The 21,172-nt window shown below is 44.4% G+C and overlaps 1 protein-coding gene, 1 long non-coding RNA gene and 1 pseudogene across 5 annotated transcripts; 2 read left to right on the forward strand and 1 right to left on the reverse strand.

The window, feature by feature from the left end:
- Nucleotides 1-4,011: 4,011 nt before the first annotated feature.
- LOC123122120 (uncharacterized) lies at nt 4,012-7,746 on the forward strand. Of its 4 annotated transcripts, none has more exons than XM_044542266.1 (6): nt 4,017-4,178; nt 4,360-4,469; nt 5,745-6,554; nt 6,658-6,801; nt 6,925-7,034; nt 7,137-7,746. In XM_044542266.1, the coding sequence occupies exons 1-6, from the start codon at nt 4,133-4,135 to the stop codon at nt 7,294-7,296; spliced, it is 1,380 nt and encodes a 459-aa protein (XP_044398201.1). In that variant the 5' UTR covers nt 4,017-4,132; the 3' UTR covers nt 7,297-7,746. The 4 variants fall into 4 exon arrangements, with proteins under 4 accessions (XP_044398200.1, XP_044398201.1, XP_044398202.1 ...); XM_044542267.1 differs by having other exon boundaries at nt 4,018-4,178; nt 6,925-7,056; XM_044542265.1 differs by adding an exon at nt 4,972-5,126 and having other exon boundaries at nt 4,012-4,469; nt 6,925-7,746.
- Nucleotides 7,747-7,926: 180 nt separating this feature from the next.
- Nucleotides 7,927-9,431, forward strand: LOC123122122 (uncharacterized). The gene is made up of 2 exons (XR_006460073.1): nt 7,927-8,261; nt 8,376-9,431. It is a non-coding gene; the product is annotated as an uncharacterized lncRNA (long non-coding RNA).
- A 1,016-nt stretch (nt 9,432-10,447) lies between these two features.
- On the reverse strand, nt 10,448-15,092 carry LOC123122121 (disease resistance protein RGA5-like; annotated as a pseudogene).
- Nucleotides 15,093-21,172: the final 6,080 nt, after the last annotated feature.

Here is a 21,172-nt window from a genome sequence, read left to right on the forward strand (position 1 = left end):
GGCGTCATTTAAGGAGTTTCGGTCCAGCCTTTGCGTCAGCTTCGGTGAGTATATGTGTTATGTGCATATTGTGTATTGGGCCCGCCTCCTAGTTCCTTGTATAGTTGAGGTCCGTGGTCCACCTTTGTACATCATATATACATGCCTATGCACGAAGAGTAATGCATCGTGCAATCATAACCTCATACAGTAACAGCACGATTAATTTGGACAGAGTGCAACACCTGTAGCAGACCATGTTCTGTTCAGCAAAAGTAAAATCACCAGAAAGCACCACCTTGCATCAGCCTTGGATGGCTCACCAGCATAGGCTGCAGTTACGCATGCACATAGATTCGGTACAAGCCCATGCCCCCTCCGAACCATGTCGATCATCAGAATTCTTAGTACATACCTAAGCAAACCATAAAAAAAGATTATGCTGAGAGAAGACAGGGACCAGCATACGTTGGAAGCTCCCTATAGTTCCACTGCCAATCTAACATTGCCGGTCTAGGGAACTTATACTTAATTCATATTCTTAAGATGAAATTATGCAGTATCTAACCAAATAATGTGCATCAAAATATATATTCTCCATCAAACATCGACAACTCTCTAGGATTAATCCTAATATACAAACTGACTTTCAGAACTCTATCTCCCAACCTTATACCTCATGGCACTGATGCATATGCGTCTTGGCAGGGAAATAAACTTAAATCCCATTACATTGAAAATTGTTCCGTCACATATCTTCGATAGTTACACTATGAAGGTGCAAAGCTAAAACTAAATAAAAAATAGTTAAAGAGTATAGCCCTCCTTCAAAACAGACAATAGCCCTCCCTCAAAACTGTTGCCAAATTCAGCCCCGTGCTATTTCATAACTGAAAATCAGAACATTTCCAAATCACAACCATCTTCTGACAGGCGGAATAGCGCAACTGAAGAAGATTGGCTTCAATAACTTTTCTTTTATGTATCAAGAATAAAAAGATGAGATCTTTTGAGAGGACAGGACAGCAAGCTGACTTTTCTTTTATTTCAATTTATTTTTTAAGATCGTACTTAAGTATTTTTTGAAAACCCTACTCCCTTTATTGGGCTTCATTACATAACACTTCAATTCACAAGTGATTCATGGAAACAAAAGACCGGTTTGTATCAAAGTCCCGAATCCCGAATCAATCCTCTCGAAATAGGGTTTCCCCCCGCTTTGTATTACAAGGCAACCATCGCCGATACAACCCACGATAGGTGCTCGGACGGAAGCAGCACAGGCACGTCCAAAAGAAACGAAAGAGAAAATATAAAAGAAACAAATGCCTACAACGACGGATCAACAAAAACGAAGAATCATCGCGACCGCTGCACCCACCGGGGATCTTCCACCAAGCTCAGACTCTGAAGCGCCGGTACCACACAACACCTCCAAGAAAGAACGTGATGATGACAACACTGCTACAAGGGTTTCCCCCGGTACACGGCAAGGAGAAAGGAAGAGTGACACCCAACGCCCTCTAGGAAGGTCCGGCGGCACCCTCAGGCACCACCGCGTCGGAGTCGGCCAGGCCAACAGGGATTTCTCCCAATCCCAACTATCACCCCGGGTGCTCCGGAGCACGCCATCATACCGTCCATCACCCTGCGCCAATACGGTCTTGAGTCTCCCATGCTGTCTCACCACGGCACAGTGAAGTGGGACCTGCACAACGAAGAAGAGAAGTCGGGACTCGGAGCAGCAGCACCGTCAGCACGCGGGAGGGCCCAACCTCCACCGTCACCAACGGGATCCGACCGGACGCAACAGCAGGAGCAAACCAGGCCCGTGGACTCACAGGCCCCGCCAGGCCCTCAAATGCCCGTAAAGCTCCACCATCGCACTGCAGAAGGCATGTCATCGGTGTCGCTGCTCCCTATCCGAGCCGCCCCTCCACTTCACCATGCCGGAGGCAGCGAAGCCACGTCGGTGACGGCTCGCTAGGACCCAGATGGGGCCCTAAGGGCCCAGATCTGGGCCGGGGTCGCGCCACCGGCCACCCAGCGCCACCAGGGCGGCCCGCCGCCAAGAGGTTATGCCACCACCGAGCCAGCCGCCGGCCCCCGCCGCTAGGACGCTAGACCGCCACCAACCGAGCTGCTCCCGCCGCCGAGCCCTTCCCCGGGAAGGGCGCCGCGCGGCGGGGGGGCGGGGGGAAGGAAGGCCCGCCGCAGCCGAGACCACCCGGCCAGATCCAGGGGCGCCGTTCGGCGGCGGCGGGGAGGGAGGATGGAGGAGTGGGGGCGAGGAGAGGACGCGGGGGAGCCGCCCCGGCAGCCGTCCGGGGAGGCGGGCGAGGCGGAGTCGGGAGAGGGAAGGGAGTCCATCCCGAATCAATCCTAACAAGTGCCTATTATGGATACACAGGAAAAAAAATACTTCCAAGGATTTGTAAGAAAATGCTAGTTGCTCCAGAAAAAGATTGTGATTCTTCTAAATCGTATTACTTTGAAAACAACAAGGAAACCATAAAAAAGGATTGGCTTCAATAACTTTTCTTTTATTTATCAAGACATAAAAAGATGTGATCTTTTGAGAGGACAGGGCAGCAAGCTGACTTTTCTTTTATTTCCTTTTCATTTTTAAGATCGTACTTCAGTATTTTTGGAAAACCCTACCCCCTTTATTGGGCTTCATTACATAACACTTCAATTCACAAGTGACTCATGGAAACAAAAGACCGGTTTGTATCAAAGTCTCGAATCCCGAATCAATCCTAACAAGTGTCTATAATGGATACACTAGCAAGGAGGGTGCAGTAACATCACATGAAAAAAAAATACTTCTAAGGATTTGTAAGAAAATGCTAGTTGCTCCAAAAAAAGATTGTGATTCTTCTAAATTGTATTACTCTGAAAACAGCAATGAAACCATAAAAAAAGATTATGCTGAGAGAAGACGGGGACCAGAAAGAGCTCCATCAATGTGCATCAAATAAGTTGCAGGGGACTTATTTTAACAAATAATGTGCATCAAATAAGTTGTAGTCTGAGTGTGCTCACCCCTCGGCGTGCTACTTTAAGTACTTTTGGGATTATTTATATTTTCTTCTTGTCCCCTTTAATTTTTATAGGAGGAATTGAACCCCCTACCTCCCCCCCGGCATTTTTCCTAAGAGGCATACCCCGGCTTCGCCGCCGGGAGGTATACCCCCCTCAGTGCTGCCCAGCCATCTGGCCATCCTCCCCCACGGGCGGGTGCCACACGGGCCCAACATGCGGGCCGCTCCCATCTGAGGGTGCCACGCGGGCCCAACATGCGGGCCACCCCAAGCAACATGGCAAGGCCATCTGGTGGCTCTGGGTGCCCTCCGGCTGCCTCCAATGCTTTCTAGAACTTCCTCTTAAAAAAATGTCAAAATCCCCGTGGTATTTTGAGGTCCGAAGATATCGATTTTCTGTTTAGTCTTCTATCCTATTTAAAAAGAACCTAAGTTACGTTCTTCGTCTAACATTTTCCATTCTCTCTTGTATTTTATTGATTTATCAAATAAAATCATGTTTTGTTTGGTAGGACATCAATTAAAATCCTAAAATTTGTTTTGGTAGGTAAACCACAGGCATGATTTAATAAACAATTATTTAGAGGGAAGGTAATCCTGAGCTACCATACGAGTATGAAATACTACCTCCGTTTTTATTTACTCCGCATATTAGAGTTGACTGAAGTCGAACTTTCTAAAGTTTAACCAAGTTTATAGAAAAAATATAAATATTTACCATAAAAAATCTATATGATGTGGAAGTACATTCAAAACTAATATAGACTAATATAAATCAATAATGAATCTAATAGTATTGATTTGTTATTATGTATGTTAATATTTTTGTCTATAAACTTTGTCAGAGTTTATAAAGTTTGACTTTGATAAAAACTAATATGTGGAGTAAATAAAAACGGAGGGAGTATTTACCTCTGTTGCAACCCGCGGGCAGTAAATATAAAGTTTCGGGATCCCTCTCCTTGTTAATTAAGAAAGAGAAAAACATCAAACCCGTCCCCTCGCGCCTCGTCTTATCTGCGACTGAACTGAGGTTCGGGGGCCCACGCCTCAATCGCGTTGCGGGTTTTCACGCGACGGACAGACAAGAGAGGCGCCGACGGGGGAGCATGGAGCGGCAGCCGGAGCAGCCTCTCCCCGAAGCCCAGATCGACAGTAAGCCGACGGCTGGATCTAGGGAAGAACCCACGCCCCGTCCTCAGCCGTTGTTAGTTCGGGGATGGAACCGTCGGAAATTAGGAAGAATCGAGTCGAAGTTTTCTTCTTCTTTCTCTTCTTATGCTTGATATGTGTTTGTGCTATTGCCTGTAGTAACCATAACTATTTTTTGTTACAGATGGATCGTCTGCTTCATCACTGGCTATAGGAAAGGGATCGGTCTGCCAACAAGAGGATAATTCTCGTGATGGCATAGGAGGGGAATACTCAGGGCCAGAGCTTCCAGAGGTACGGCATCAAACGCGAGTCATCAAAGACCTCTACTGCACAGATTGGTTGATATATGCTGGCTACCTAAATAAGACATGATTGTTTTAGCGCTGCAATTTCCTACATTACTGCTTGTGTTCTGTTCCAACTACCATCTCTGTTCCCGTCAGACATCAAGTCCTTATTATATCACATTAAGTATTTTTTACATAGGCGATTGTCAATACCACGGCCTGCGGGTCACCTTCTTTTGCAAGCATGAATGTATCATAAAGCTTCGCATGTTTTTTTAGATCTCTTCAAAAGTCAGCCCCTGAGCTATTAGAAGGGTAGATTTCTTGGTTGGCCATCAGACCTTACAACATTCATCAAGTTTCATTTTTATCAGTACAGTAACTATGACCTTTGCCTCAGTAAGTAGCTGCAGTTGACAACTTGACATCATGATTCCCTTCGATATCCTTGAGGACCTTGTCTAAAATCACAATACCTCCCTTCTCTGTGATCCATTTTGCAACAGGTTCTTCTATGTGTATTGGAAACTTAAAATACTTGACAATAAATATATCACGGGACTGTCACCATCTACAGTCCAGGGTTATTTGCAAGCTCAGAACAATGTCAAGTACTATGCATAACCAGATTGGCGAAGTGTTTAGGTTTGGTAACCTTGGAGTAAGTGAGAGTGTAATACGTACTTCGCTAAGTTCACTATGCTATTTTCGTTGCATTAGTTTTGTGAGGCGCATAACCAAGTTTCCCATAAAGAATTGTTTTCTTTTTGTATCAGTGCCTCTTCACTGTTTTGCAATAACAAAATTGCAGTACAAATGGTTCGTTTGTATTAAGCTGCATATTCTTATAGTCACCATTCTTTCTCTTCTGGTATTGCTGTATCTACTATATACTCTGATCTTAGTTGACCACATTTACAACGTAGCCAGCAAAATTGGTTGGATTTGGATTTAGTATCTACTGATCTACTATTGCATGGGCCTTCTGGCAGTTGTTTTAGATGCATTATTTTGTGCCTTTGCAATTTGATTTGTTTCTTTGTTACATTGACATATTATAGCATGCTGTTAAAACATCTTCCGCGCATCTTGATTTATACAACTGCATATCAGCACACTCCACCAGAAAAACTGTCTCTGCTGCATTCAGTTTTACCTGAATGCTACTCCGTATTCTTCAATTGCAGCCCCCTGTCATCTTGCTCCGCGGCAGTGAAGATAGGTATTTGATTTCAGCAATTCTAATGTTTCAACTCCTCTCCCATTCTTCTGCATGCAGGACATTTGGTGTCATACACATTCCCTAATGACGCTCCGAGATGCTGCTCGTGCTGCCTGTTTGTCTCATGCCTTTCTACGTTCCTGGAGATGCCATCCCAATCTCATATTTGATCATGGAATACTATGCCAGTTGAGACACGACCTCGCCAGCACAGTGAATCACATTTTTGAAAATCGCTCGGGCATTGGTGTGAAAACACTCAAACTAGATTTCTCCTGTTACCACGAGCCCAAGGCCTATTCATATCTCCATAGGTGGCTTCGGATAGCTGTTACACCAGGCACTGAAAAACTTGTCGTTCTGTCTGCGAGTGATGTAGCATTCAACTTCCCATGCTCAATCCTATCTGATGGGAACGGAAGCACGATCCAGCATCTTCACCTTGTTGACTGTGGCTTCCATCCTACAGTCAGTGTTGTTTGCATGAGGAGCCTGACAGTGCTGCATCTCGATCATGTGGGAATTACGGGGGACGAGTTAGGGTGCCTTTTTTCCGGCTGTGTTGCTTTGGAGCAGTTGAAACTCAGGAGATGCTCCAAGATAACTTGCTTGAAGATACCTTCCGAGATGCAGCGGCTCAGCTACCTGCAGGTGTCAGTATGCCACAAACTGCGAATGATAAAGAACGAAGCTCCAAATAGTTGTAGTTTTGACTTTCTAGGTGACCGTATAGAGATCTCACTTGGAGATTCACTGCGACTGAAGAAACTAGATGTGCTGTGTAACAACGTCCTCCGTTATGCACGTGAAGAGTTCCCATCCAGTGCGCCGAATCTTGAAAACCTTAGCATATTTTCACGTCACGAGGTATATTCTAAAACCTTTGGTGATTATTCAGTAGCATTGTTCATACTTCATAGACAGTGGTGGTACCTTGAAATGTTAATTAGCATGTGCCACCTTTATGCAGGTAGCCAATACAGCAATGGCGTTTGTGCCTAGCAAGTTCCTCCACCTGAAGTACTTGAGTATTTCTATTGCAGTAGCCTATGATTATTTGTCTCTGGTTTATTTTCTTGATGCTGCTCCGTCCTTGGAGACATTCAAACTGTGTGTAAGTCACCACTGTTGATCCTACGAATATTTTTGAATGCACTCATGCATCCTGCAAACATAAATAGTCTCTATGGTTGAACGACTAATTGATTCTAGCATTTAAACTATTTTTTATCTTCAGGTACTGACAGGGCTAGGACCCACAGATAAACTACTTTTGGAAGATCGCTCACAGCTTCGGCAGATGTCAGGATATTGCCATCACAAGCTCCAGACTGTGAAGATCTCTAGGTTCTGCTCTTCAAAGAGCATGGTTGAGCTGACGTCCCATATTCTTGAAAACTCAGTATCACTGCGGTGCCTTACATTGGACACCACGAACTGTGGTTTCAGGTGTTCCGGCGACAGATCTACCAGATGCTCCTGCTTGGTTAGACCCTGGGAAGACGATGAAGCAGTCTTGGTGATCGAAAAATACATCAAGGGTAAAGTTCCCTCCACAGTCAAGCTCATGTTGTGGAGCCATGCAGCCAGTGTCATGCCGTTCTACTAGATGGCGGCGGATGGATCAGAGCTTAGTCTCTTCGCCCACATAAACGTGGAGGAAAGACAACATTCAGATCCAAACATCTTGAGAGTGTTGCTGATGCTAGCTGGTGTTTGACTGTCAGCAGTGGGTATAGATCTTGTTTCTCAAGTTGGAATGGTGAGGGAGTGGCATGTTATTTCCTTATAGCTTTCCACTCCGTCCCGTCAATTTTTACTTGCACTGTTGTACAACGAACGTCCATTTTGAGGTGTTCGGTGTACAAGTAAAAAGTGACAGGTGTTCGGTAGTGTCACTTGCTCATTGTTTCATCTTCAGAAACAAGATCTGTAGCGACCTCGTGTGGCACATAGACACACCGGCGCCATTGTTTTAAAATTTGTTTTGATCGAAACATTATTATATTTAGAGAAAATAAGTTGGAAGCAATTTTGTCCGTTACAATGGGTTTTCCTAATTCTAATAGATGCAAAGACTGTTGAATATACGAGCAATTTCCCCAAAAAAAATATGAGTTCTTTATGATATTTAATAGAAAAATAAAGTAGATAAAACATGATAATCATACGTAATAGAGATGATAGTTGAACCAAGTAAAAAAATTCGGGTTCTTGTTGTGGCATACAAGGCCTCCATTAGGCAGGCATTTTCGGGGGGAAGGCCCGTAGGTTTCATCTGCCGATTCTATCCCTAGTTTGGCATTTTTGCTCCAGAAAAAGGCAAGTGAAACAAAACAAACCCGCGCTCCATCTAGTAGCACCGCGGAGTGCTGCTCTGCTTTTCCTCCGGCAGCAGGCGGCCGCCGACGCGCCTCCCGTCCCCTCGCCGCCTCGTCTCCTCTGCGTTAAAGCGAAACTGAACTGCAAGCTCGAGGGGTACGCGCCTCGCGTTGCGGGTTTTCAGCGGCAGACAGAGAGGTGTCGACGGTCGGACGTCCATGGAGCGGCGGCCTTGCGAAATCCAGATCGACGGTAAGCCGCCATGCCCGTCGCTAAAATCCCCACCCGAAGATTTCTCCCCGCGGCGTTCATCTGTAGGGCTGGAGTCGAAAATTACCTTACTGTTAGTTCCAATCCCGTGTGCAGATCCAGCCAAGAACCCACCTGGCGGGGGCCTTCCGTTCCTCTGCCGTTGTGAGTTCAGAGATCGAGGGACGGGACCAGTGGCTGTTCGGAGAGGAGATGGATATCACTGGCCCTAGTGTTCTGTTGGACTGTATATCTTTTGTGTACAGGCGAAAGGACTGAACGATTCTTTTACACAATATATACTAGGGTTTGTACAGATTTGTCCAAACTAGTGAGGAATTGCAACGCTACGCTATGCAGAAACTACGTGTGCTCAGCTGAAGTATCTTCTTCTTACCCGAAACGCATTGTTTTTTCAAGTCCTAGGTGTATGCCGACAAAATGCCTGATCCTGTTCTGTCGTTGCCTGTACTAACCATAACTATTTTGTCTTACAGATGGATCGGCTGCTTATTTGGCTATAGGAAACGTATCGCCCTGCAAACACGATGGCATAGCAAGGAAATATTCAGGGCCAGAACTTCCAGAGCTAAGGTACAGCATCATTTGACAATATATACCCGATGGCGTGGCTGAGGCTGAAGTGTGCGTGCCACTAATTAATTGACAAAAGATGATGGGTCTGTGTGAGAATGTGAGGTCAAGACATATATAGTAGCCAGGGATAGACTAGAAGTGAAAGGGCAAGAACATGTTCTCGGCGCCAAGATTGGGGGTTATGGTTGATCGTTCGTTATCAAGCACTTGATTTGGATCCAGTAGCTCTGTATCTCTACTCACTTTTCATACTAGCATCCTGCCTCATACGCGCCGTCCAATAACAGCGTGCGGGGGGAAGGGCCGGCAGCGGCGGCTAGAGGAGGAATGTGCAAGTGGCTTGAGGGAGCGGATTTGTCTTGGACGTGGTAATGATATCATTATGAAGAGATCAAGCATGATTAGAGATACAACAATATGGCGCTGTCAGCATGTTCCTTTAATTATCCCGCTTACGTTGTTACACTATGTTGCAGTAGGATGCTTTATCTTGAATTCCGTCTATTTACATCACTTATTTGCCGCTTATGTTGTTAAGCAGTAGTTGCTGACCAGTTGAATTTCTCTTTCGATCTATGTTCTTCCTTCGCTCTATGGTTTGTTCTGAATGATCACATTTTGTTCAAATGTGACACTCCCAACTCCCTTTCTTCGAAATAGAGTTCCGCTTCTAATTTGGAAGTTCTATGAACGTGTGTCTCGGTGTAACAACCTGAAGGGGTGTGATCAGGAGGCAAAACTAGGAACTGGGAGCTTGGCTATGGAGAAAATGAGCTAGATATCGCATTCTCAACGTGAATGGAATGTCTCAGTGCTAGGCACTATGTTAAGGGATGCAAGGGCACGCTGTTTCTAATCTGATGCAATCTCGATGTTTACTAATTATCTGTGTGTGAATCTAGCCCTTCCTCGGCTGCTCTGAATCTGCGTGTTTTGCTTGCTGCTTTGTAGGAGTCTCACCCTTTCTTCTGTACGCCTTCATGGCCTGATCAATAGAAAAACTGCGGTTACTCTGTTTTCACAAATTACTATCTAACTGTAAGTCTGTTCTCACCTCCATGTAAATCTGATGTAAGATTAAGCTATTTAACTTTAACTTAAAAGAATAATATGCTCTCACTTGCTTGAATCCATCAGACCTGAAAAATAGATATACTTTGGTAGCTTGATATATGAGTATGTAACTGAAGGAGTAGACATTTCTTATTCCATTTAAAAAGACACAAGGTTTGTTAGCCCTTTGAAATGGTTATGACATAATAAAGCAGGCTGGGGCATAGATTTGGGTGACATAAATTTATGACTCGCTCAGAAAATGCCAAGCAGAACTCCCAGCCATTGATCACCTGAGAGCTTATGCAAGAACTATTTTGGAAGAATTTTTATTTAGCATGGCCAAACAAATAGTAGTTGGGATGAAAACGACTTTCTCTGTTATGACGAACAAGAAACAAATTAGAAAAGCTTCAGAGATAGCCAGGGGCGCAGCTCAGTCTTAGTTGCTCTAGAAAACAACCATGAGTACCCCCTCCTCCTTTTTCTGGGCTTGGGACCAGCTATGCATTCAAGATGACATAGGCGGAGTTACCTACTCCTACTTTCACACCTAGAAAAACAAGAACACACTACATTTTAGAAAAAAAAATCTTGTTTTTTAAAATTTTCTTGGTGTTTTTCCTATTATTGCTTTGACGCCATTTTCACCTTTTGAAAAAGATACTGAAATAGTAGCACATATATGCACATACCCTTTTTCTAATTTTTTTTGTGCTTTTACTTTTTGAATTCCTTTTTTGTCTTTTGATCTTGAAGGAACAACATATATAATGCACACACACATACACATCTTTTTCTACTTTTTGTTTTTCCAACTTTTTCATACTATCTTTTAGATATTTTCCTACTTAGGATTTAAGGATGGGAAACAAATACATGCGGCAGCCGGGGCAATGTTGCACAAAATCTTGCTGACCTACAAAGTAAAAATTAGTATGAGAATTGTGATCATTGTAAACAAACATAGCATGCTAACAAAAAAAAGCTATTGCAACTCAGTAGTACAATATGTTCTAGCCTCATATCCTTTTGCTACTAATCTGATCCTAGTATTTGCTGAAGTAGCGTTCCTAGCTGGCTTCATCGATGAGCTTATAACAACATTGTCTCTAAGGGATGAATAATTTTTCTGGTGAATTGGAGGGACTTACTCATCTGGCTAAGCTGAGCTAAGTGGCCTAGCTGGATGTGATACACAGGGTTTTTATTCCCATCACGGAGAGATTTCTGTACAACTGCAAGGGCGTCAATTAATCACCCTTGAAGCGCAATGCCGGCTCATGGTTCACCATGCATGTCAGGAAGGTAACAACTGTGATAACTACGGATGCACTAAAGGTTAAACCGGAAACATGAAGTACATAGTGAAATCTGGTAACACGTTGAGGTTTTAAAAACACTGCAATATGCATGATTATCAGTGTTTTGATGGCCATGTTATAAAAGATTACTTGTAATATGTGGCACTAGAGATTTTCTTTTAAACATACTAGTATAGTATGCTAGCAATGAGTGTAATCAATCCGTTGTACTAATACCTAGCTTCCAGATCGTTCATACTACTAGAAGAAAGAAAAGAGATTTACAGCTGACTGGGAGGATGAAATAAGCCATACCGCTATTTGTGCTCAGTCGGAGATGTCCATATCATCGTCCAAATTGAGATGCCTATATTGCTCCTCCGTATAAATACCATAGGGACGTTCTGTTCCTTGGCTGATGTCAACACGAGGGTCACATGGATGGCCGTCGATTGCACCACGCAGCGCAGATTTAGCAGCTTCCTTGTCAGACTCCTCACCACCGTACATCAGTTGTACCGAGATTACCTGCAACTCACCCAGGTTGTGAATGCCTGCAGGTGCTCTTCCACGTTCCTCCCATCTGTCCGCCTCAAATTCTATTTCGAGTCTCTGGAGCTTGGGCATTGACCCTTGCTCAAAAGCCACCCATGGCGGCGAACAAATGAGGTTGAAATGCTTGAGTGCTGGGAAAGCTGCCCTACTCCCACTCCCACTCCCACAACGGATGACGATTGTTTCAGCGATGCGTATCGGGATGTACATCTTGAGGTAGAGAAGGGCTGGCAACTTTGCAAGGATATCAATACCTTGCGGGTTCAACCTCTCGATTCCATAAAGATTTATGTCATACAGATTACCGAGTTGACCAATCCAGTTTGGAATAGTAGGCATGCGATCTTTTAGATGTAGTGTCTCTAGATTTCCTGGTAAGGAATGCAGACGCTTCAGCTGATTATACATTGGTAGAGATTGGTCGCCTTACATATCTTCCGAAACGATAGCTAGATGTTTAAGGTTTTCACCAGCAAGCTTTTGGAGAGCAGAGCATAGAGCTACATTGCCCTCGCCAGGGTAGCAAGTGTCTGTATCAAAACAGAGTTCAAGATCTCTGAGATTGGTCCCGAGGCCGTTTATACAGGCTACGGAATTCTGGGACATATCAAACTTGCGTATGGTACGCAGGGACTTCATACGGCCTATGTCATCAGGCAAGACTACCTCTGATGGGAGAAGCAGATGCCGCAAGCTGGACAAGTGAGCTATTTCTTCTGGAAGGGTAGCATCATACACATCTGCTATATCCAGCGTTTCCAGAAACCGTAGATTCAGAATTTCAGGAGGTAGTAGTACTGCATCATCCTCATAATCCATATGAGAAGTAATCTTCAGGTATCTCAGCTGGAGCAGCAGGCAAACTCCAGCCATGTCGTCCAGAGTGATACCACGTCCTTCAACCACTAGGACTCGAACAAACTTTAGCCTTGAGCATACCCTGTCAACAGAATCACCAGAATAACCAAATGTTGCAAGCGATCGAACTTGTGTCAGAGTAATTGCTCCTGGTACCGAGACATGATTCTCTTGGTCAGATTGCAGAGAGAGCCGACGGATCTTACTGGTGCCTCCACTCCGGACTCCAAATTTATCCATTACAGTAATGAAATTCTCATCCGCGGATTTGTCCAAGATGAACTCGAGCATCATGTCATGTAATCGACATGACATCACCTCATCCTTGTAGTCTATATCTACAGGTTGGAGGATGCTCCTGTTGACAAGCTCATTGAAATAGCCCCTTGCAACATCCTCTCGATCTCGCCTATGTGGGCAGCAAGGCACAAAATCTTCAGCAACCCATTGCTTCACCAAATCATCTGTCATGATCTTCCGGTCCTCTGGATATATACCAAGATGAAGGAAGCATGCCCTCAAATGATGAGGAAGATGCATGTAGCTCAGGTTTAAGATTTGTGACATCTGTTTCATTGGTTCGAACTCTCTGTCGATGGTGCCCAAAGAACTCTGTACCCTCTCCCAATGCTCCTTCCGCTCTGGTGTCTTCTTACTAGCCAAAAAACCTGATACAACATTGATTGCTAGGGGTAGACCACCACATTTCCTTATTATCTCAGTCGAAGCTTCTTTTAAGTATTCAGGACAAGCATCTTGAGAGCCAAATATTCTTGTAAGAAAAAGTCTTCTCGAGTATTGTTCTTCGAGAGGTTTCATTGGATAAACATCTTCACGCCGATTAGAACAGCAATCTAAAGCCACACTATCAATTCGTGTAGTTACGATTAATCTACTTCCAGAGTTGTTCTCTGGGAAAGCACATCTGATAGTATACCAGTCCGATTCATTCCACAAATCATCAATTACAATAAGGTACCTGTAAAATATTGTATTAGTCTATGGGCAAAACAATATAATTAACCTTGTTTTGAACTAAAATCAAACGGGAAATGAACTTCAGATGGATCTGACTTTGGACCAGGCTGTGCCTCCAGTGGCACTTGGCAGTATTGGTCAAACCAGGCTTTGAATAGTTCACCAGTGCGGCCATAATAACATTACACTTGCCTTGAAGTTCCATTACATTCGATCACCTCCTCTAACAGAATACCATACATGGGAATTGTGAAATGGGTTGCAGAGATGAACATAATACAAACTGAATTTGGAGGGGATTTGATACTATTATCACTAACATTACATAATCAGATACTCCCTCTATACTTTTGGTACTTCTGGTGGTATCTAGAAATAAACCAATACTGTTCTGCATCATAACGTCAATTTGGTATCTAATAAAGAATAAAAACTCAAATATAGAATCTTCCGAATATTTTAATAGAATCTCTGATGTAGTGATGTCTATAGTAACCAATATAGATTCAGTTGAGAAATAATAGGCTCTAAAACATATCAACAAAGAGGATACCTTTTATGTTGCAGATGTTGGTTGATCATGCTGACAAGGAGTTGAACATTACTATTATCCGACGATGTTGTATCTACCCGAAGCATTCTGAGCAAGCTACAAAGAACCCCATTGATATCAGGTCTTTGGGAGACCGACACAAATGCTTGACAGTCAAATCTGTTTTCATGGTGTTGTTGTGTAGGTAAAGCATGGTATACTAAGTTGGCAAGTGTAGTCTTGCCTAAACCTCCAAATCCCACAATTGACACTACCTTTAGGTGCTGGTCATCCTTCAGCATGTCCATGAGCTTATCCTTCTGTCCATCAATTCCAACAAGGCCGGCGGTATCCTTATAGAGCACATGCAGTCGAGGATCAATGGACACACGGGAAGATGTAGAGATGACTTCGTCAATTTTGAGCCGCTCTCGTCGAGCGCTTAGCTCTGCTACATCGGCCTTGATTTGATTGATCTGCTTGGATAAATTATAGCCCTCTCTGAGATCTTTGAAAAATGGAAAAATCTTCCAAATGAACCAATCCTTAGCTCCATCTTGCCGATCCTGGAGCATGGAGCTTACTATACAATCCTCAGTATCGTAGGTCAACTCCCTGACCTGGTCCCTCCATTGCTTGGTTAATGGATCAAGGTTCTCTATGTAGGCCAACTTCTCAAGAACAGCCTTCATAGAGCTGAGCTCATCCACCAGTAGTTCCACCTCTCTGCGGTCGCTGGTGAACATTGCATACTCTGCCGCTGCCAGAGAACCAAGCTTCTCAAGAAGGGAGCATATCACCCCTGCTGCAACACTGGTCGCTAACTCTGCCATTAATTGCACTCTTCGCTTTTCCTCTCTCAAACTCTTCTGTGGACTACATGTATGTCTATGGATTTCTGTATGATCTGTGAGTATAGAATGGTGGCTTTTCCTTTAGTTGGCCATTGTATTCTGTTAGATGAGTTACCTCCACACAACTAGATATCTGTTCCCTGGTACCCATGTGTCACGTTGGCGACCAGTCAGCGACTGCGGCGTATAAGCAGTCCATTATTGATGAGTTGAAAAGTATTTCTGCTTTATTTCACTATAACCGTGCAATAATACGTGCAAGTTTTTTTTCCTGAATGAAGGCCATCATGACTACCTTTATCGAGAAATTAACAAAAGGAAGTTGACCCAATTACATTCAATCCTATCCTCAAAACAATGCCTGGAAATCTATGAGCTATCTCACTAGCATTTCTATTACAATGATAAAAGAAGCCTTCCCTATTACATTAACCATACTAGCAGTCCATGTAGACAGTCACTTTTGCAAGCTTCAATTACTTATGTAGAATCTGACTCGCCTTCACCTTACTGTCTCCCACATGAACTGCAAGAGAGAGTCCTGTCTGCATAGCAAGTGCTTCGGCCATCAGCAGCCATAAACTGAGCTGCGTGATCTCTTAAGACCACTCTTAGCTAGAGCACCTGTGTTTTGATCATCATGGTAAGCTGCATCAAAATTTAGCTTCACGAAGTGTTCTGGTAGTTTCTTCCAAACTGTGTCTTTAACATTCAAATAGTATGTGCGAGGTAGTAAAGTTCCAACCCTTCTAAGAAGGTGGATGTTCTTTTAAACACCTCTTAGAGTGGATGTTACATTAGAAATAATTTTGGAAGCAAAGGAGGATCCGTCTTGAGCAGCGATATACAGGAGAAAACCATCTTAATTAAGTTGGTACCTGGTTTCGAGAGTGCTATGCTTTCCATCCTTTCAGCTGGCTGCAGAATAATGCAGCCTGAACTTATCCTCCGGGAATGGGTGGTTGGTCCTAAACGACCAATATTTTGCGTGGAGTCGACTACACGAGAGATCAGCATCGACCTTGGAGTTGGTCCGGGAAGTTTGTCCTGCTCTATTTCAAGTGGATGTGGCTCGTCCTGCATGACAAATATTCCACGATTATATCTTTATCTTGCATTCTAGACTAAACCAGTCAATGAGCGTACTACACATCAGCATCGTTCATTAACATCTGAAGGTGTCGATATTTTGATAGCTTTCTGAGAAGCTTCCACCCACATGCTTTAGTTTGTTTGGACTCTTAAGCATGTACTACGTAGTTATAATATCACATATCGGCCAATCACTACCCCTAATTCATAAAAATATTCCCTCTCTCTCTATATATATACTGTATATCAAAATATAGTGCATACTAAATGTCTTAAGTCAAGTTCTGTAAAGATTGACTGAATTTATAAAGAACATATAAAAGATCCCTGTTCCTGTAAAGATTGACCAAGTTCTGTAAATGCATACTAATGGAAATTCTCTTGAATGAACTTGGCAGCACATATCCCCAAAATGGATCGGATGACAAAGACCCATGGAGCCACGGCTACCTGGTCCTGCCAAATATTATCTCTCTGAGATAACTTGCTGGAGTATATCTTTCCAGCTGTTGCGGCTTGGCTATCTGCAGTGTTTTCTTTTTTCCAAAAAGGTGGTTGAAACCCCGCCTCTACATGGCTATCTGCAGTATTACAGTGTGACAAACTACTGTATGTTATGAGAATTGCACAATGTATTACTCAGGTGCAATCGCACGTATATATGATGTACAACGGTGGACCATGACCTCAACTATACAAGGAAACTAGGAGGTGGGCCCAATACACAATATGCACAATACATATATATATACTCAACGACTACGGATGATAAAGATCAAAGCTCCAAATATCTCCATAGGTTGATTCAGATATCAGTTACGCCAGGCATTGAAAAACTTACTTTTTGATGCCTAAGAGTGAGGCAGTCAACTTTCCTTCCCATGCCAATTTCTATCTGATGGGAATGGAAGCTCGATCTGGCATCTTTACCTTGTTGACTGTGACTTCCATCCTGCAGTCAGTCTTGGTTGCTTGTGAGGCCTGACAGTGCTGCATCTTGATTGTGTACGGATTACGGGAGATGAGTTCGGATATCGTTTTTCCAGCTGTGCGTCTTTGGAGCAGTTGATGGGAGGACGGGGAGTCGACCCGTTGGCTGGGCAGCTGAGGTTGTTGCCAGCCCACCCGAGTTCAAGTTCTGGCTTGGACGCGTGGTGCTCGCGGAGTTTCTCCTATAAAAAAATGCCAATGAGGGTTAGCCCTTGGGTTGGTCTCATTTTTTTTGAAACTCAGGAGATGGCTCAAGATAACTTGCTTGAAGATACCTTCTCAGCAGCAGCTGCTCAGCTACCTGCAAGTGTTAGGATGCCACAAACTGTGGATGATAAAGATCGAAGCTCGAAATATTTGTAGTTTTCACTTTATTACATTTGACCAAGTAGAGGTCTCACTTTGGAGAATCATTGCGACTGAAGAATCTCGATATGATCTGTTGCCGCCTCCTCCGTTATGCACTTGAAGAGCTGCCATCAATTGCACCGAATCTTGAAACTTTTAGCATACACTCACGTCGTCGGCCATATTCTAAAACTTCTCATGATGTTTTTCTTGGAAGGGAACCTTTTGGGATTATTCAGTATCATTATGCATAGAACAATTGTGTACCTTGGAATATTAATTGACATGTGGCATGTTTATGCAGGTGGTAAATACAACAATGGCATTGAGTATTGAGTATTGAGTATTTAGTACATGAGTATTGAGTATTCATGGGGCCTACGATTATTTTTCTCTGGTTTCTTTCCTTGCTACCTCTCCCACCTTGGAGACATTCATACTCAATGTAGTTCACTATTCATTCTGCAAATATTTTTGAATGCATTCATCCTGCAAATATAACAAGTCTTTATTGTCGAACCACTAATTCAGATCTTTAAACTACTTTCCTTTTTTAATGTTCAGCTACTGATCTGGCTACTATCCATCGATGAATTGCTTTTTGGTGACCCCCCACCTCCAAGGCAGATGCCAAGATACCTGGATGACAAGCTCCACCTGAGAGTGGGCATCTCTAGGTTTTACTCTTCAAAGAGCTTGGTTGAACTGCGTCCCATACTCTTGAAAATTCACCATCAATCGAGTGCCTTACATTGGAGACCCTACTGATCGTGGTTTCAGGTCTTCTGGCGCCAGAGATGCAGAGTCGTCACGGTGCAGACGGGTACACCGAGAAGTTTTGAGAGCTTAACTGTCGGCATTTTTCGGACGAACCTCGAGAGAGGGCAGGGTGTTCCTGCAATTTGTTAAGAATATAAATAGAATTGCGGGAGCTTAGCTAGTGTCGTTTCTTTCAGTAGCCTAGCAATAAGCTAAGCTGCTCGTTACTGCTTGATTTTAAGTTAAGGTTGCTTCCAGGCCCGTGTACTGGGGCTGTGAAGAGAGTGATTCGTGGGTTTGCAGTACCCTGCTGGTTCTTTGTGGAGCAGGCCGGGCGTTTAGCATGTTGCTCTAGAAATCCTGTACTGAATCTCATCAGACACGACCAGGAGTTGCAGTAGAAAGGAATGAGGTCGTCAGTATCGCCCCCTCATAACTCGCATTTTCTCTTCCCTGATAACTTCTGTATTTGCACTTCGAGTTTGGATTGATTTTTTCATTAGCTGAGAACCTAGGGTCGCTCGGTTGGCCAGCCGAGCGAGCCCGCTGCTCGCCAGAGTTCAAGTCCTATACTGGGCATTGTGTGGTCAGGGTTGCTTCTTCTATATCTATATCTATATCTATACCTACTAATAAAGCAAGGTGCGTTTCTCTGATTTTTTCATCCGTTCACCGACGATGTTTTTTTATCCGAGGTGGTACTAAATTTTTGTGCAAAAAAAAAAGATTTGTTCAGGATTTCGTACTTGGACCGTGCATTGAGGCCCAGCCAAGCCAGACCGCTTATTTTCCAGCCCATACAGCTCGCACAAACCTATTTGCCGCACGGAGCGTCAAATACCCAAAGCTTTGCACACGACGCCCAGTACTGGGCCGTCCCAGTTTCGTTTTATCCTGTGCCTTCTTCTTTTTTCTGTTGATTTATCTTTTTCTTTCCTATTTATTTTTACTATTTTCCCCTTCCAAGTTTAATTTCGTTTTTTCCTTTTTAGTAAATTTGAATTTTTCAAAAAATCTGAAAATCAATTTTTTTTGTTCCCAATTTTCAGAAAATATTTTTATTTTCCACAATTATTCATTATTTCCAATATATTTTTTGCATTTGAAAAAATGTTTCAAATTTGAAAATGTTGTTGTTTTAGTGAAATGTTTATGAAATTAAAATAATTTTATTAATTTAAAAAATTCAAATTTTTTCTGAATATTCAAACATTTTACCATTTTAAAATATTGTTCGCTAATTCAAAAAATATTCAAGTTATTATAAAAGGTTCATGTTTTCAGAAAATGTTGGGGAATTTCAAAAAATATTCCAATTCAAAATTTTGTTCATGTTTTTCAAAATATTCAGCATTTTCAAAAAGTTGATTCAAAGTTGAAAAATTGTTCATGTTTCGAAGAATATACACAAATTCATCATTATTTGTTATGATAAGTTCGAAAAACATAAAAAAATGTTTCAAAACTGACGCTACATTACATTTTTAAATATTCACGCTGGCCATTGGTTATTAGGACGTGTTTCTTCAACTAGCTAACAACACATCGTCGGGTCTTTGATTTATGTACTGCAATTAGTAATGCATCCAGTTACGCCGTGATAGGAGACGCCAACAAACCCCACCACTATCAAGATCTCGTACGCCAAACATGACCCACGAGAAGATCGGAGATCCTACCTCCGTCGGTCAACGCTGCGGAGACTGTTTCTCCTAATAAATATTTCTCCCATCGCAACGCACGGACATATGTGCTAGTATAAAAATAAACCGTCAAGGGTGGTCTTGGCTGGTCTCATTTTTTTACCCCAAAAGTCTTTCGTCCCGCTTTATACGTAAAGTAAAGACCAACATCATCTGAAACAAACGCACGCCAACACCACACACACCCAAGGCATGATACAAAAGCGCTGAGCGCAGCAACACCACCTCTAGCACACTAACACGAAGAGATGAAGCCGCATACAACGAACCGTGGACTCCAAGGCGGGGCCTTCAGGAAGGATACGACACTGGAGCGCCGCCACCGCCCGATCCGAAGATCAGAGTTTCCCCCGGAGCCGCACGGCGGGCGGTGAGAGCCGCGACGACGCCTTCAAGAAGGGAACGAGCTTCGCCGTCGCCGGTCCGTCCGAACATAGAGTAGGTTTTCACCTCGGCCAACACTCACCGCCATCGAACGCTACACCCCGGCTACCACGCCGCCCACACGACCATGGTCACCGGGCAGCGCCAAGACATGGGCTCTGCCCAAGAGCACCTTGCACCGCCACCAGGGCCGCCGCCCCGGCATCCAAGACCTTGACACCACCGCACCCGAGACCCGTCGCTACCTCAACCAAAGAGACGAGCAGAAAAGGACCCACCTTTGCACCCCTGGCTCACCCCAGCGTCGAGACCCAATAGGTCGGCCAACACTGGCATCCATCGACCCATCCTGCAGCCCGGAGCGCGAGACGAGATCGGTCCTGCAGCACCATGGGGCGGGGACGAGGTCAGTCCTGCTGCACCGTGCGCAAGATGAGCTCGGTCCTGCGGCACTGTGCGCGAGACGAGCTCGGTCCTGCTGCACCGGGCGCGAGACGAGCGATGGACCGCGGCTGGGAAAGGGCCAGCCCTTCGAAGGGAATAGCGACCGAGCGTCGAGGAGATGGGGTGAAGGCCGAAACGGTCCGATCGCAGACAAGCCGGCCGCCGCCGCAGGCAGATCCGCAAGCCACCATGAAGCCGCCACAACACCGTGAGTCCACCACCGCCGGACCTCCACACGTCGCCGCCCACGGCCGGAGCAACGGCCACGCCCGACCGCTGCCCTACCCGCGTCGCTTGGCGAGCTCATAGCGCCGGAGCCGCCGGGCACGCACCACCGCCGCCACGCGCCGCCAGCCGACCCCCACCACCAGATCCGGCCGGATCCAGCAGGGGGCCGACCGCCCCGCCGCGTGCGAGACCCAAGGCGCCGGCGCGCCGCCACCAGCCGGCCGCCCCGCGAGCC

Source organism: Triticum aestivum, chromosome 5D, assembly GCF_018294505.1.
Source record: "Triticum aestivum cultivar Chinese Spring chromosome 5D, IWGSC CS RefSeq v2.1, whole genome shotgun sequence".
NCBI classification, from domain to species: domain Eukaryota; kingdom Viridiplantae; phylum Streptophyta; class Magnoliopsida; order Poales; family Poaceae; genus Triticum; species Triticum aestivum.

Coding starts and splice junctions, on each gene's coding strand:
- LOC123122120 (XM_044542264.1), top strand. CDS start 4,133: ATGGAGCGGCAGCCGGAGCAGCCTCTCCCCGAAGCCCAGATCGACA. Junction 4,179..4,359: donor CCCCGAAGCCCAGATCGACA/GTAAGCCGACGG, acceptor TTTTTGTTACAG/ATGGATCGTCTGCTTCATCA. Junction 6,802..6,924: donor TGGAGACATTCAAACTGTGT/GTAAGTCACCAC, acceptor TTTTATCTTCAG/GTACTGACAGGGCTAGGACC.